Source organism: Conger conger, chromosome 3 (assembly GCF_963514075.1).
Source record: "Conger conger chromosome 3, fConCon1.1, whole genome shotgun sequence".
NCBI lineage: Eukaryota > Metazoa > Chordata > Actinopteri > Anguilliformes > Congridae > Conger > Conger conger.
Window position 1 is genome coordinate 16346528 of NC_083762.1, and position 12352 is coordinate 16358879.

The 12352-nt window shown below is 42.1% G+C and overlaps 1 protein-coding gene across 1 annotated transcript in view; it reads right to left on the reverse strand.

Moving 5' to 3' along the window:
* Positions 1-3588: 3588 nt before the first annotated feature.
* LOC133123412 (RAS guanyl-releasing protein 2-like) overlaps positions 3589-12352 on the reverse strand; it is a 49742-nt gene continuing 40978 nt past the window's right edge. The window contains 5 exon segments of the mRNA XM_061233877.1: positions 3589-5186; positions 6642-6704; positions 8239-8397; positions 10145-10181; positions 10907-10910. Coding sequence (XP_061089861.1) covers positions 6646-6704; positions 8239-8397; positions 10145-10181; positions 10907-10910 — 259 coding nt within the window. The 3' untranslated portion in view covers positions 3589-5186; positions 6642-6645.

A 12352-nucleotide genomic window follows, 5' to 3' on the forward strand; every position in this document is an offset into this window, starting at 1 on the left:
GGGCGCCCCACATAGCCTTTGGGGGGAAAAAAACAAGCTCCAAAGTGAAAGGGGTGAGTGGAGCAAGTACTCCCAAAAGCAAGATTTTTCTCTTTTCCAATATGGTAAAAAATATTTGTTCTATTCTATGCTTCAAACATTTTCGAAGCTAAAGATGGCAGCACCATGAAATTGTCATGGAAAGTTAGGGCCAAAGAAAGTTGAAAGTTTTTTGGGGGTTTTTTTGAAGAGTTGATCTGACTTGATAAACTTGGCCACTTGCTTAAGCATTTTAATCTTGACATCTGGATGCCATTAGAGAGATATAGAGGCTAATGGGCAAAATGTTTAGCTATTTCTCAAACATACCCTCTGTTGCACAAGAAGTTTATTTATTGGGCACATTTACTTTTTAGCTAAAACTGCAGTTGATACCATTTGCAATGTTCCTTGGAAGATGGGCCACACTTTACAATAAGGTTCATGAATTGGCATTAACTAGTGTACTCGTTATCAGCAGGGTTAAGGGCCTTGCTGAAGGGCCCAACAGCTGTGCGGATCTTATTGTGGCTACACCGGGGATCGAACGACCGACCTTATGTGTGCCAGACACTTACCTTAACCACTACGCTACAAAGCTGTACAGAGTAACTTCTCAGTAGTAGTTAGCAGGGATTAAAGCAAGAAAAGATTTGTGAGCCTGAAAAGTTGTCCAGGAGGAAATATGTGCAATGTATTGAATTCAATATTATATTACATTTAAAACTGCTCTATGTCTGAAATCAGGCATGGTGCCTGAGATCTTCAAGCCCTGAGTTAGTTAACAGCTACATTTCTCCATGCCACATAACTTTATTGTAAAGTGTCACTGAAAGATTCCCTGTGGAAATAGCCATTGCTAGGGCGGTTATGTTTGCTTCTCAAGGCTTGTGGCAAGGTAAGGTATATAAAGTATGCCATTTCCCACAGTCTAAAGGACCATTGTTAGATTCTCTCTTTCTCTCTCTGTTCCACTCACAGTACCTACAGTGTTCTTCAGTTTCTATTCAGGGCATTTTTCCCACAATGTGCTCTTCAATACATTCCAGTTCTTCAGACAAGAGACTAACACCTGTGGGATTTTTTCAGTGGCAAAGTGTGTGTGTGTGTGTGTGTGTGTGTGTCTCCCACAGTCAGTCACAACTGGCAGTTTTATGTAGAATACAGCCTGTAGGTACTGAGACCGCTGCATTGAACTGGCATTACAGAGGTACAAATGTTAGAATAAAAACTGAAAAATGAAAAGCAGATGGTTCACCCCAGTCGGTCTGCACTTAGTAGACATTTCTCCCCTGTAAGAGACACAGGTGTGGAAAGTCCAGGGGTCAGAAAGTAAATGTGTTTGCGAGGTGTTTCTTCCACCCATGACCTCAGTCAGCTGAGTTCACCAATTAGGTCTACCTCCTTAAAAGTAAGACTAATGAGCAAAGCCAGGTGATTGGAACAAATCGGAACCTGGATTTTACACCTATGATGATAACAAGCACTGCTCCTCTGTGAAATGACTGCCTGTCCTAACAATGTTATCTCCGCAAACTTTCCATTGTACATACAGCGTGTTAGGGTGGCTGAATCAGGTACACCTGACACACACAGGTTAATAATAGGCACTCATTGGACTGTGCTTATTGGGGGGTGGGCATTCTCAGTCTTGGGGGGCACACAGTGTCTGCTGGTTTTAGCTCTGCCTCGGTTTTGGATTGCTTAGTTGAAGTCATTATTTTATTGGACGTGGCCATACCCGATCCTCCAGGTGGAAGTGAGCTGCTAATTTAAGAGGTATCACTAAATCCTGCTGCCCTCTCAGGATGAAACTGGCCAGACCCTACACTAATCATCGTCCTCGTTCACCCAATTCCCTCTACGGTCCTCAGAGCGTCGGCTTCACGGGGAGAGCGGAAACTCTGCAGGACTGCGGAGGAAAAGCTTTCAGCGTTCAGTTGGCCAAAGTTCGACAGTCCAACATCGCCATCTAGTGGAGCACAACGCCGTTACTGGCATGTACATTATTGATGAAGTGGAAACTGTATCCCTTTGAAATGGTTTTATTTTCTAAATTCAGTGTTCTAGAACTCCATTGCTTTCTGTTACCAGTAGTGATTGTGACATCAGCATTAGAATGCTCAGTTAAGAAAATTCCAATCACATATTTAGGATCTTAAGGGTCTTAAAGACACCTTAAAGGGTGAAGCAATGTCCAATACCTTTGTAGTATCTTGAGATTCTTAAAGCATACAAATGAAGAGGCAAATATTCAAGTGTGGATCCATTTCATTAGGATAAAAACATTTATACTCATATAATCGGAACTTAAAGTGGTAATGCCTAAGACTTACCTGGCTGCCTTTGAGTTCTTCCACAAGATCAATAAATCATGTTTTATTTTATCAGCAGACTAGGGACCGGCAGACTTACAAATGCAATGCTGTACACAATATTGTTTCAATATTGTTTCTTATTCAACCAGATTCAGTTGAACTAGCAATGAGCTGTCATATATCATTAAAGCCAGTTAAAACACCCAGAGGTAACACATAGCCTATACCACAGACTTTAACAGTCAGCTAATTTCCTCAGATTCCTTTCTTCTTTCTTTCTTTCTTGGCTGTTCTGGACGGGGCCGGGAATAATTTTTATTCGTTTTTTTCCCGTTTGAAGAACATCCCCTGGCTCCCGCCCACACCGCGGTCATCTGCTTCCGACTTCTCAAACTGCAGTTCCGGCCCCCCGATTTTCCCAGACTGCAGTTGTTGCATAATTAACTCAATTTCAATTGACCTCCTGTGCTTGCCAGGCTTATCAATCGATAGCCTTTCGTAGCAACAGTTAAACGATTGTCAACTGTCTGTTGCCAGGGAGAAGGCTATCGATCTCCAAGGTGAAATGCCGGAGTTCATTCATGTTTTTATAGCTTTGGATATTTCATGGATAATGCCGTTGGCTTGACAGAGCTGACGCAGTACATTGAACTTCCAGTTCGTCTGGATGGCTGAGTTCAAAGGCACCTCATGGTAGTACAGCATCAGACAACCTTTTATTAAGATACACTGGCGAGGACTCGAAATACATGACATATTCTCATGAAGCAAATGGAGTTCATTAGCTTTGACAAAAGTACCTGACAACCCGAGTAGCCCTAGTGATTAAAGCTACGAAAAAGATCCGCGTCTCTGCTTTAAAAAATATATCACGTTGCTACATGGAAAACGTGTGGTCTGAAGAGCCCCGTCTTGCCTAATCAGACATGCGTGTAACCGAGAGAATCGCCATTAGCAGCTTCTAACAGAGAGGGAGAGAGAGAACGAACATTTTATTAGGTTTAGCGTTTGAAACACAGACAGGTCAGTATTGTACCCTTCAAACACTGGCTTTTTATATAAAGCGAAATGTTTTCAGAAAAACTGTGAGTATGTATTTATTTGTGTGTCTATTTAGAGAGAAAAAAAACTTCCAGCTTCCATTTCATCCATTTACATTTAAATGTGATCTCTGCGATCCTCTCTAGGTAAGTGTCTGTGTAGAAAAATGTAAATGTAAAGTTGTTAAAAAAGAAAAGAAAAAAAGACTCGGTTCTTTGAGTTCATCATAACCTTCCTTTTTATTCATTTGGCATTTCTGAAATGAGTTTCATTTCAGACCGAAAGCGAAACATCTCACTGATATATAAAACTTCTGTGTGCACAAACACACAAACACAATGCATAAGGAGTGAGTTTCAAGGACAAGGTACATACAGACAGGCAAACTGCATGTACAGGTTCAGTATATTTGGTTAAGAACATTTATAAAACACACACGCACAAGGTTGGAAGTTTAGAAAGCCGGGAAAAACATCACTGGGTCACCAATGTTTTTATTTTTTTTACCCAACCAATTAATAAGTGACTTGATCTATTCCATGCCCAGCTTACAGCAAGGGGAACTAATTTGGCATTCACTAATAAAGAGAGAGACTGTGTTCAAAACCGCATACTTAGCGTACTATTCCTACAACATACCAATGAAAATGAGTCTGAGATCTAGTACGAGTAGTATGCTAGTATGCGGTTTGGAACACAGCCAGAGTGATACTTCTGAGAACCCCAAAACCAAATCACATTATCGGTGACTCACTATTTTGAACCAATCACGCTGTCCTTGTGAGACATAACAAAGCCATTGATTGGTTCAAATAAGTGATTGACAACTCGATGTAGGGCCACCGATTATTGTGGTTAATGAGTTCTGTCACTAGCACTGGCCAAACAGTCCGTCGTACACGTCCATGCACCTACGACACCAAAGTCATAACTGATATTACTGCCACATAGAGATGCTCCGACCACCCAGCCCAGCTGAATACACCAAACACAGAGACTGTACACCGTATTATACTAATATTACACCGTCAAAATCCTCACCACAAATGAATTATTAATACAGTGTTCCAAGTACTGGGGGGGGGGGGGGGGAATAGTATGAGGCACTACATTCAAGCATTAGCATATTGCACCACAACAGTCACGGTGATAAATATCAAGATTAAACTGATAAAATAAAAAAAAACACAGATTAGTATTAGCAGTAGAATCAGTGAAACTATTAACCATTAACTGATGAAGTTTATAATATATACAGGACTTCTTAATTGCTGCCATCTTCTGTGAAATTATATTCTATTGTTCCTTCCTCTTCAAAGCGGACTCGTTCCCGCTAAGGAGAAAAGGTTCCGCTTTTCATAACCGAAGCCATGCAAATTGCAATCCTATAAACAAGGATTACAACTATTAGGACCAAGGCAGATAGACTGTCTGACCTCAGGAGCACCATTCTGTGAAAACCGTTATTACAATCAATTTAATAGTCCTCCTGAGAAGCTACAGTCTTACTCTGACTTAATTTTCTCATTTCACTGGTGCTGAACATTCAAGAGGAAGACTACGCTGGATAGAAAGAGAGGAAGAGCGAGAAACAATATTGTTGGATAGAGATATAGAAATATACCGAAATGAAGATCATAAACACATGCACAATCCAGTCAAACACCAAAACCCAGATCCGTGGTCAGTTAATGGAAGGCGCTAGAGTGTAGTTGCAATATTGTCCCACAGGGTGGCAGCGTTCAGGCATCTTCTCAGTCTGTTGTTCTCAGTGCAACGTCCTCCCCTTGGTTAAAGTTCCAAGGGTAGCTGCCAAACAAAATAAAACTTGTGAATATTGCCACCATGTTCTTGAAGATATTTTATACACATGTATGTGGGTGGTGTGGTAGTGAATCTTCAGACTGAGAGGCAAATGCATTCCTAGACTGGTACAAAGGGAGGCTCATGAAATTCAGGTAAGCAACTGCAGGTTCACACTTTTACCATTTACCTACCTTTATCAGTTTCCAACTTATCATACCAATATCTTTTAAGTAAATTATGGACAACTGAGCAATTTGCATGTCCAAATTTGCACGGCCCACTTTGATGGGATGACAACCCAGAGAGTCTAAATTTGTTTTTCATATTTATTTTTAAGCATTGCTCTAAATCTTAGGTACGGTGCCAGCAATTATGCTGTCTGAAACGTAAAACATTGGCACACAGTTTGTAATCACTATCTGGGTAAAGTTCTGACATACGGCAGCTCGGTCCACTAACGGATCTAATTTTGTGTGCGTGTGCGCCAATTCCCATTAAGACATTTACCTTAAGACTACAGGGCATCAACCTGTCGTATGTATATAAATATAGAAGCAGTTACCAGAAGTACAATGTGTCAATTGCAATGAAAATAATATACAGTTTAAGCTGAATGATCTGTGTACTGTCTGGGTTCAGTCCTTGAAAACATTAATAAACACTCTTTAGCTCAATTGTCTCTTCACTGTCCGTGGTCAATTTTTATAGTCCTGCTGTGTTATCACCCATTACATTATTACAGCATATTAATATTTAATTTAGAGTAATATAGTGGCAATGCCACAATAAAAATAAGAGCTAGACCATATTTCAGCCAATTCTGCTGAAGTGTCCACACAGTTAAATTCACAGGGCCTTCTAAACAGACCACATTAGCCTGGAGTCACAAAACCACACACTGGGAAGTACCGTAGTGATACTACACTATGTTACTCTAGTCAAATCATACATACAGTCAAAAGGGAAAGTAGCAAATGATAAATTCCGCACAGATATTAGGAAGTGTTTTTTCACACAGAGAGTGGTAACTGTGTAGAACAGCTTGCTAGGACATGTAGTGGAGGCAGAAACATTGGGGGTTTTCAAGACCAGGCTTGATACGGTGATAGATACTATTTAGCTTTAGACAAATAAGCAGTGGGTATACTTTAGTGGTTGGAAAATACCAGCATTGCCGGGCTGAATGGCCAGTTCTTGTCATTATGTTATGTTATGGTATGGTATGGTATGGTATGGTATGTTATGGTATGTTACGTATGTTATGGTATTGTATGTTATGGTATGTTATGTTACGTATGTTATGGTATGGTATGTTATGGTAGGTCACGTATGTTATGATATGTTATGTTTCGTATGTTATGGTATGTAATGTATGTTAGGTTGCATACGTTATCTTATCTTATGCTATGTTAAGATGTATTGCTGTTTTTGGAGCCTTTGAGAGTGTGTCCGTCTTACCTGGTTATAGGTGCACATCGAAGACTCCCTCCTCTACAGATTCAATATCCTCCTCTTCGATCACTGAAACACACGGGCAGAGACCGTAATTAACTCCCCGCTCCCTTAATTTCACAGACCTTCGGGCAGGCACCATGATACTGGCACTCATTTTATCATAGATCTAATCATAAGTCAAGCTCTCTTGGTGTTTTCTTACATTGCTACATGCGCTTTTGTAAGTCAACTGTAAACGTGTCTGCCAAATAATTATGCTGTACAGTACCACTCTGAGCAATGCAAGGTTGCCAGGCAGAGTTTGGCATCCGAAGTTATGTAATCTGGCAGACAGAGTAGCAGTGTACTGCGTACTGTTCCTTTTGGAAAGAACAAAAAAAACAAAAAAAACAAGCTGCTACTGATATATTTTTTTTGTAACCACAGAAACACAATTGCTGCTATTTCCGCTCAAGGTACTGTATGTGCATCTTGTTATGCTGACACAATCTTTGCTGGAAAAGAGCCAAAACAATAAAGGCAAAATGGCAGATGGAAAGAATTACAGACATTTCAGCCAGTTTGGCTGAGGAAGCCAAATCTGGCAACCCGGGGGCAACGCATCCTTTATGTGAGTTTGTGTTAAATTGAAGTGCCTTTGTGTTTGCTACATCGTTGATCCATTTCGGAAACCCCGTAAGCCAACGTGCCTCTGCACTGCATGTGTCTCACCCTCTGCCTCCGTGTCTCATTAATGGCGTGCAGATCTACTGATCATTTCAGCATGTGACATTACACATACATAACAAACGGAACAGCCTGTCAGTTTCCTCTGAAGCCGGGAGAATCTGCGCTCCATCTGTGTGCTTACGTTACATCTCCAAACATTAACAGAAAGACACCAGTTTCCAGGGCAAATTGCACAGATTTCCTTTCTACATGCAATCGCTTAACACAGTCGGGTATTTTTTTTATTTTTACTGAAGCGATTCGGGATAAGTGCCTTGGCTCAAGGTTAAAATGGCACTGCCACAGCTTGGGACTGAATCCCCTAACATCGAGCTGAATGCCCATAACCATAACATGGTCCTACCACCCCACTGGTGCACTGAAAAGAACAACAAGCCTGGTGTGTTCTCTTGTAGAAGGGGGAGGGTGGTGTTATTAGCTAGTAGGGCCTAGGGCCTAGTGGCTAAGGCACATGACTGGGACCCGGAAGCTTGGTGGTTCAAACCCCAATGTATCCACATAAAGAGTGCCTTTGAGCAAGGCCCTTAACCCCACATTGCTCCTGGGGGGGACTGTCCCCTGCTTAGTCTAGTCAACTGTAAGTTGCTTTGGATAAAAGCGTCAGCTAAATAAGTGTAATGTGGTAAATGGTTGGCATTTATATAGCGCCTTTATCCAAAGCGCTGTACAATTGATGCTTCTCATTCACCCATTCATATACACACTCACACACCAACGGCGATTGGCTGACCAGCTCGTCAGGAGCATTTGGGGGTTAGGTGTCTTGCTCAGGGATCGAACCGGCAACCCTCCGACTGCCAGACGACTGCTCTTACTGCCTGAGCCATGTCGCTACCACTAATGTAATGTAGTGGTAGGGGGGCGGGGCTACCTGAGTCCTTTAGGCTGGGCGGGGCATTGGCTGGGAGAGGGAAGCTATAGGACCGCGCAGTGAGAGAGGGCGGAGTCTCGTGGCTGATGCTCTTTGTCCGTTTGCGGCATTCCACCGCCAGCCGATTCCGGCACGCCTTGTGGCAATTCACCCCACACGCTGTGGAAAAGAGGGAGGAGAGGAGGAGAGGAGGAGAGGGGGAGTGAAGGAAGAGAGAGGAGGGGGTGGAGAGAGAGGAGGAGAGGAGGAGGGGGGGCGTGGAGAGAGAGGGGGAGAGGAAGGAGGGAGTGGGGAATGAGAGAATGAGGACATAGTAGATGCATGCACAAATCTATATGTCAGTATCGAATAATTGACACTTTCATAGGACTAGTACAAAATAGGTGGGTCAAAGTGGAAAGGGTCAAATATATGCAAAAGTGTCCATGAATATTTTAATATTTTTTCAATATTTATTTTACTAAAATGCGAGCATGTAGAGCAAAGCTAGGAAGCGCCCCAAGCACAGACTTCAGATCAGTTTTTACCAAGTTTGATAATACAGTTTTTAATACAGGAGTTGAGTTTGACTAGAGTCTGGTAAACTGATCTCAGATCAGGCCTGCAGCACTGTCTGTCTAGCACACGTCACAGAGGGTAGCATGCTGGGTGGACAGGAACTAAGACCAAAAAATTATAAAATCTTAATAATTCCAAGTATTTTAGACTTATATTTAAACTTAAAATCAAAATAAATAAGACAAAAAGATTGAGGATTTGCCAAACAAATTTCAATATTTTCCAATGGGGTATGACAATTTCACTTGCCAAGCAAAAAGTAACTTCAAAAATATGCTAATATTTTGTACTTGACAAAAAGTTTTAGATTCATTATTCAAAATCATTGTGACAGACATTTTTTCATTTCCACGGCACAGAACGTGTCGATTTTTTCATAAGGGTCAGGTCATTCAGGGATAAGGGCTTTCTGGAAATTATGCAGCAGGAAGAAAGCCCATTTCCATAATGAGATTCAATTAAATTCAGCATTTTATTATTTGACTTTCCGTTAACAATGCTCTATGATTAAAATGGCTTCTTCGAGATGAGCATTTTCAGATTGACAAAGAGCTTCTCCCTTTGCACTTTGAAGCATCAGTACATCTCAGGTATCTGAAGTGTTCTACTTGTAGAAAAATTTCATTTTTTATAATGACACAAAAATTCACCATTCTTTTTTATAATGACAAAATTGCATATTAATAGCATAAAGCAATTATTATTATAACTTTTGCAACTTCTCAATTCCTTTGATAAACCAGGGTAGGTCTGAATATATGTACTTGGGAACTGAAGGTGTTGAGCTCTCTTTACAATACCCATGATGCAATGCGATCAAATTAAAGTCTGTAGAAAAATATGGACCAACTGCCTGTTATGTCACCCATTGACTATCCATGGGTTCGTGAAAAGTGGTCTAAAACCCAGGAAGTCAAGTTTACCGGTGCCCCCATTTTGTACAATTGGAGCCAGATACTGTGCAGTAGGGAAGCTGAATGCGGCTCCTCTATTAAACGTGTGAGAGAGAGTTACGTGACCTGTCCCTGATTGTCCCACACAGTATTGCCGGATTGTCCTAATACCACGATAACTTAAAGAAAGTCGCACATGGGGAGGCATTAGATGAAGAAAAAAACAGTGCCACTACACTTTCTTAGGGGAAACAATTATTGACTTTGTATTTTGACCGCAATTGTACCATTAACTCTACGTTGAAACGGGTCTGAATGACCTACACTGTAGCCAACCGCAGTGGTGCTAGTGAGCACCGTCTCTCAGCCTGACCAGGAAATCAGAAACAAAACCTGGTTTTGGCCGCTTGGATCAAACAGAGAAGGGAGTGAACTCTGCATGCACTCATCCTTACCTTTACATTTGTATCCTTGCTTGTAAAAGCCCCATATCTGTGGAAAAGAGGGATTCTTTTGTCATAATTGAGACATTTGCTTTGAAGAGAAGGCAGTTGGGAGAAAATATGGCTGAATGTGAGACAAAAGAAAAACAACAGTGGTAAGAGAAAGTGTGGGCAGTGAAAGAGATGGTGAGAATGAAAGGCAAAGAGACAAGGGCGTGAAGAAGGAAGATGAGAAGGAGAGAAACAACATGGAGGACGAGAGAAAACAAGCAAGAACGAGAATGCGAGTGGGAGAGATTGAGAGGGAGAGAAAGGTGGAATATGAAGATTAAAGAGGAGAAAAAAGGGCTGTGTTGTAGGAGGAACAATGACATGAAAGAGCCCAGATCACACACAGGCCAGAGATCTGAGGGCGTAGGACATCCTGACCGCTAAACACACAGACCACAAACATCCTGACCGTAAAAACACACAGACTGCAAACATCCTGACCGTAAAAACACACAGATCACAAACATCCTCACCATCCTGACCATAAAACACACAGACCGCAAACATTCTGACCATCCTGACCATAAAACACACAGACCACAAACAACCTGACTGTAAACCACAGAGCACAAACAACCAGACTGTAAAACACACAGAACACAAACATCCTGACCGTAAAAACACACAGACCACAAACATCCTGACCATCCACCATAAAACACACAGAACGCGAACATCCTGACCATCCTGACCATAAAACACACTGACCGCAAACATTCTGACCATCCTGACCATAAAACACAAAGAGCACGAACATCCTGACCATAAAACACACAGACTGCAAACATTCTGACCATCCTGACCATAAAACACACAGACCGCGAACATCCTGACCATCCTGACCATAAAACACACAGACCACAAACAACCTGACTGTAAAACACACAGACCACAAACAACCTGACCGTAAAACACACAGACCGCAAACATTCTGACCATCCTGACCATAAAACACACAGACCGTGAACATTCTGACCATCCTGACCATAAAACACACAGACCGTGAACATTCTGACCATCCTACACACAGACCACGAACATCCTGAACATCCCGACAGTAAAACAAACAGACTGCAAACATCCTGACCATGAAAACACACAGACTGCAAACATCCTGACCGTAAAAACACACAGACTGCAAACATCCTGACCATCCTGACCATAAAACACACAGACCGTGAACATTCTGAACATCTTGACCATAAAACACAGTCCACAAACATCCAGGTCAGACGGGTGTCTAGCTTCCTAAATGCTCATCCGTTCTATAAACTTTTAGGCTGTAGCTAAGCAGGGAGTGCATTTTTTCTGTCACCAGGAAGAGACATCCATTTTGAAAGAAAGCTGTGTGTCTGACAGTGTGTTTTATCTATAATGTAGCAAGGAAGAGAATTCACGCTGCACTAAACATGGCAGAATAACTGTTCCAATTCAAAGACCATCGGAAACTGAAGTACAGCCCCTGCTGTAAAATTCAGCTATGACAAACTTGACCAGCTTGAAAACTGACTAAAACTGCTCTAAGTGGGAATGAGCTGGTCAACCAGCATGGCCAAACTGGTCATAAAGCTGGTCTAAGCTGGGTATGAGCAGGTCAACCAGCATGACCAAGCTGGTCTAGCTGGGTATGAGCTGGTCAACCAGCTACCCAATGTTTCAAAACACAGTTTGAGCTTGGGGTGGGAGCTGGTCAACCTGGGTGCTGGTCTGAACCGGTCGACCAGCAACTAGCTGTTTCAAACCCTAGCTTGTGACCGTTTCTTCAGCAAGGAGAGACGGTGGTCCCATCCCATGTAAAATGATTTGGGTGTTTTTTCCATCCAACACAAAAAAAAAAAACACACACATACATATGCACATAAAAAAAACACATGGTTAAAGGAAGCAAAATGCTATCTCTAAGAGCCAACAGGAAGCAGGAAGGAACAGGGTGTGGCTGCATGAATGCCATGCCCTGTTCGGATGCTTATCTCTGCTTGTTTTTTTCCACATTCAGCCCATCCGAATTCCACACTCATCCCCTCCCCCTCCGTTTCTCAATTTCTGCAGTAAGTCGTGCGTTTCATCAGGTTTCACAGCCCTGCGCCGACCAGACCTGCGCGGCCGGTTTGCAGCCAATTCATGTCGAGGGTGAGACTAAAAAGTGAGCATCTTCACGGCGAGGAACAT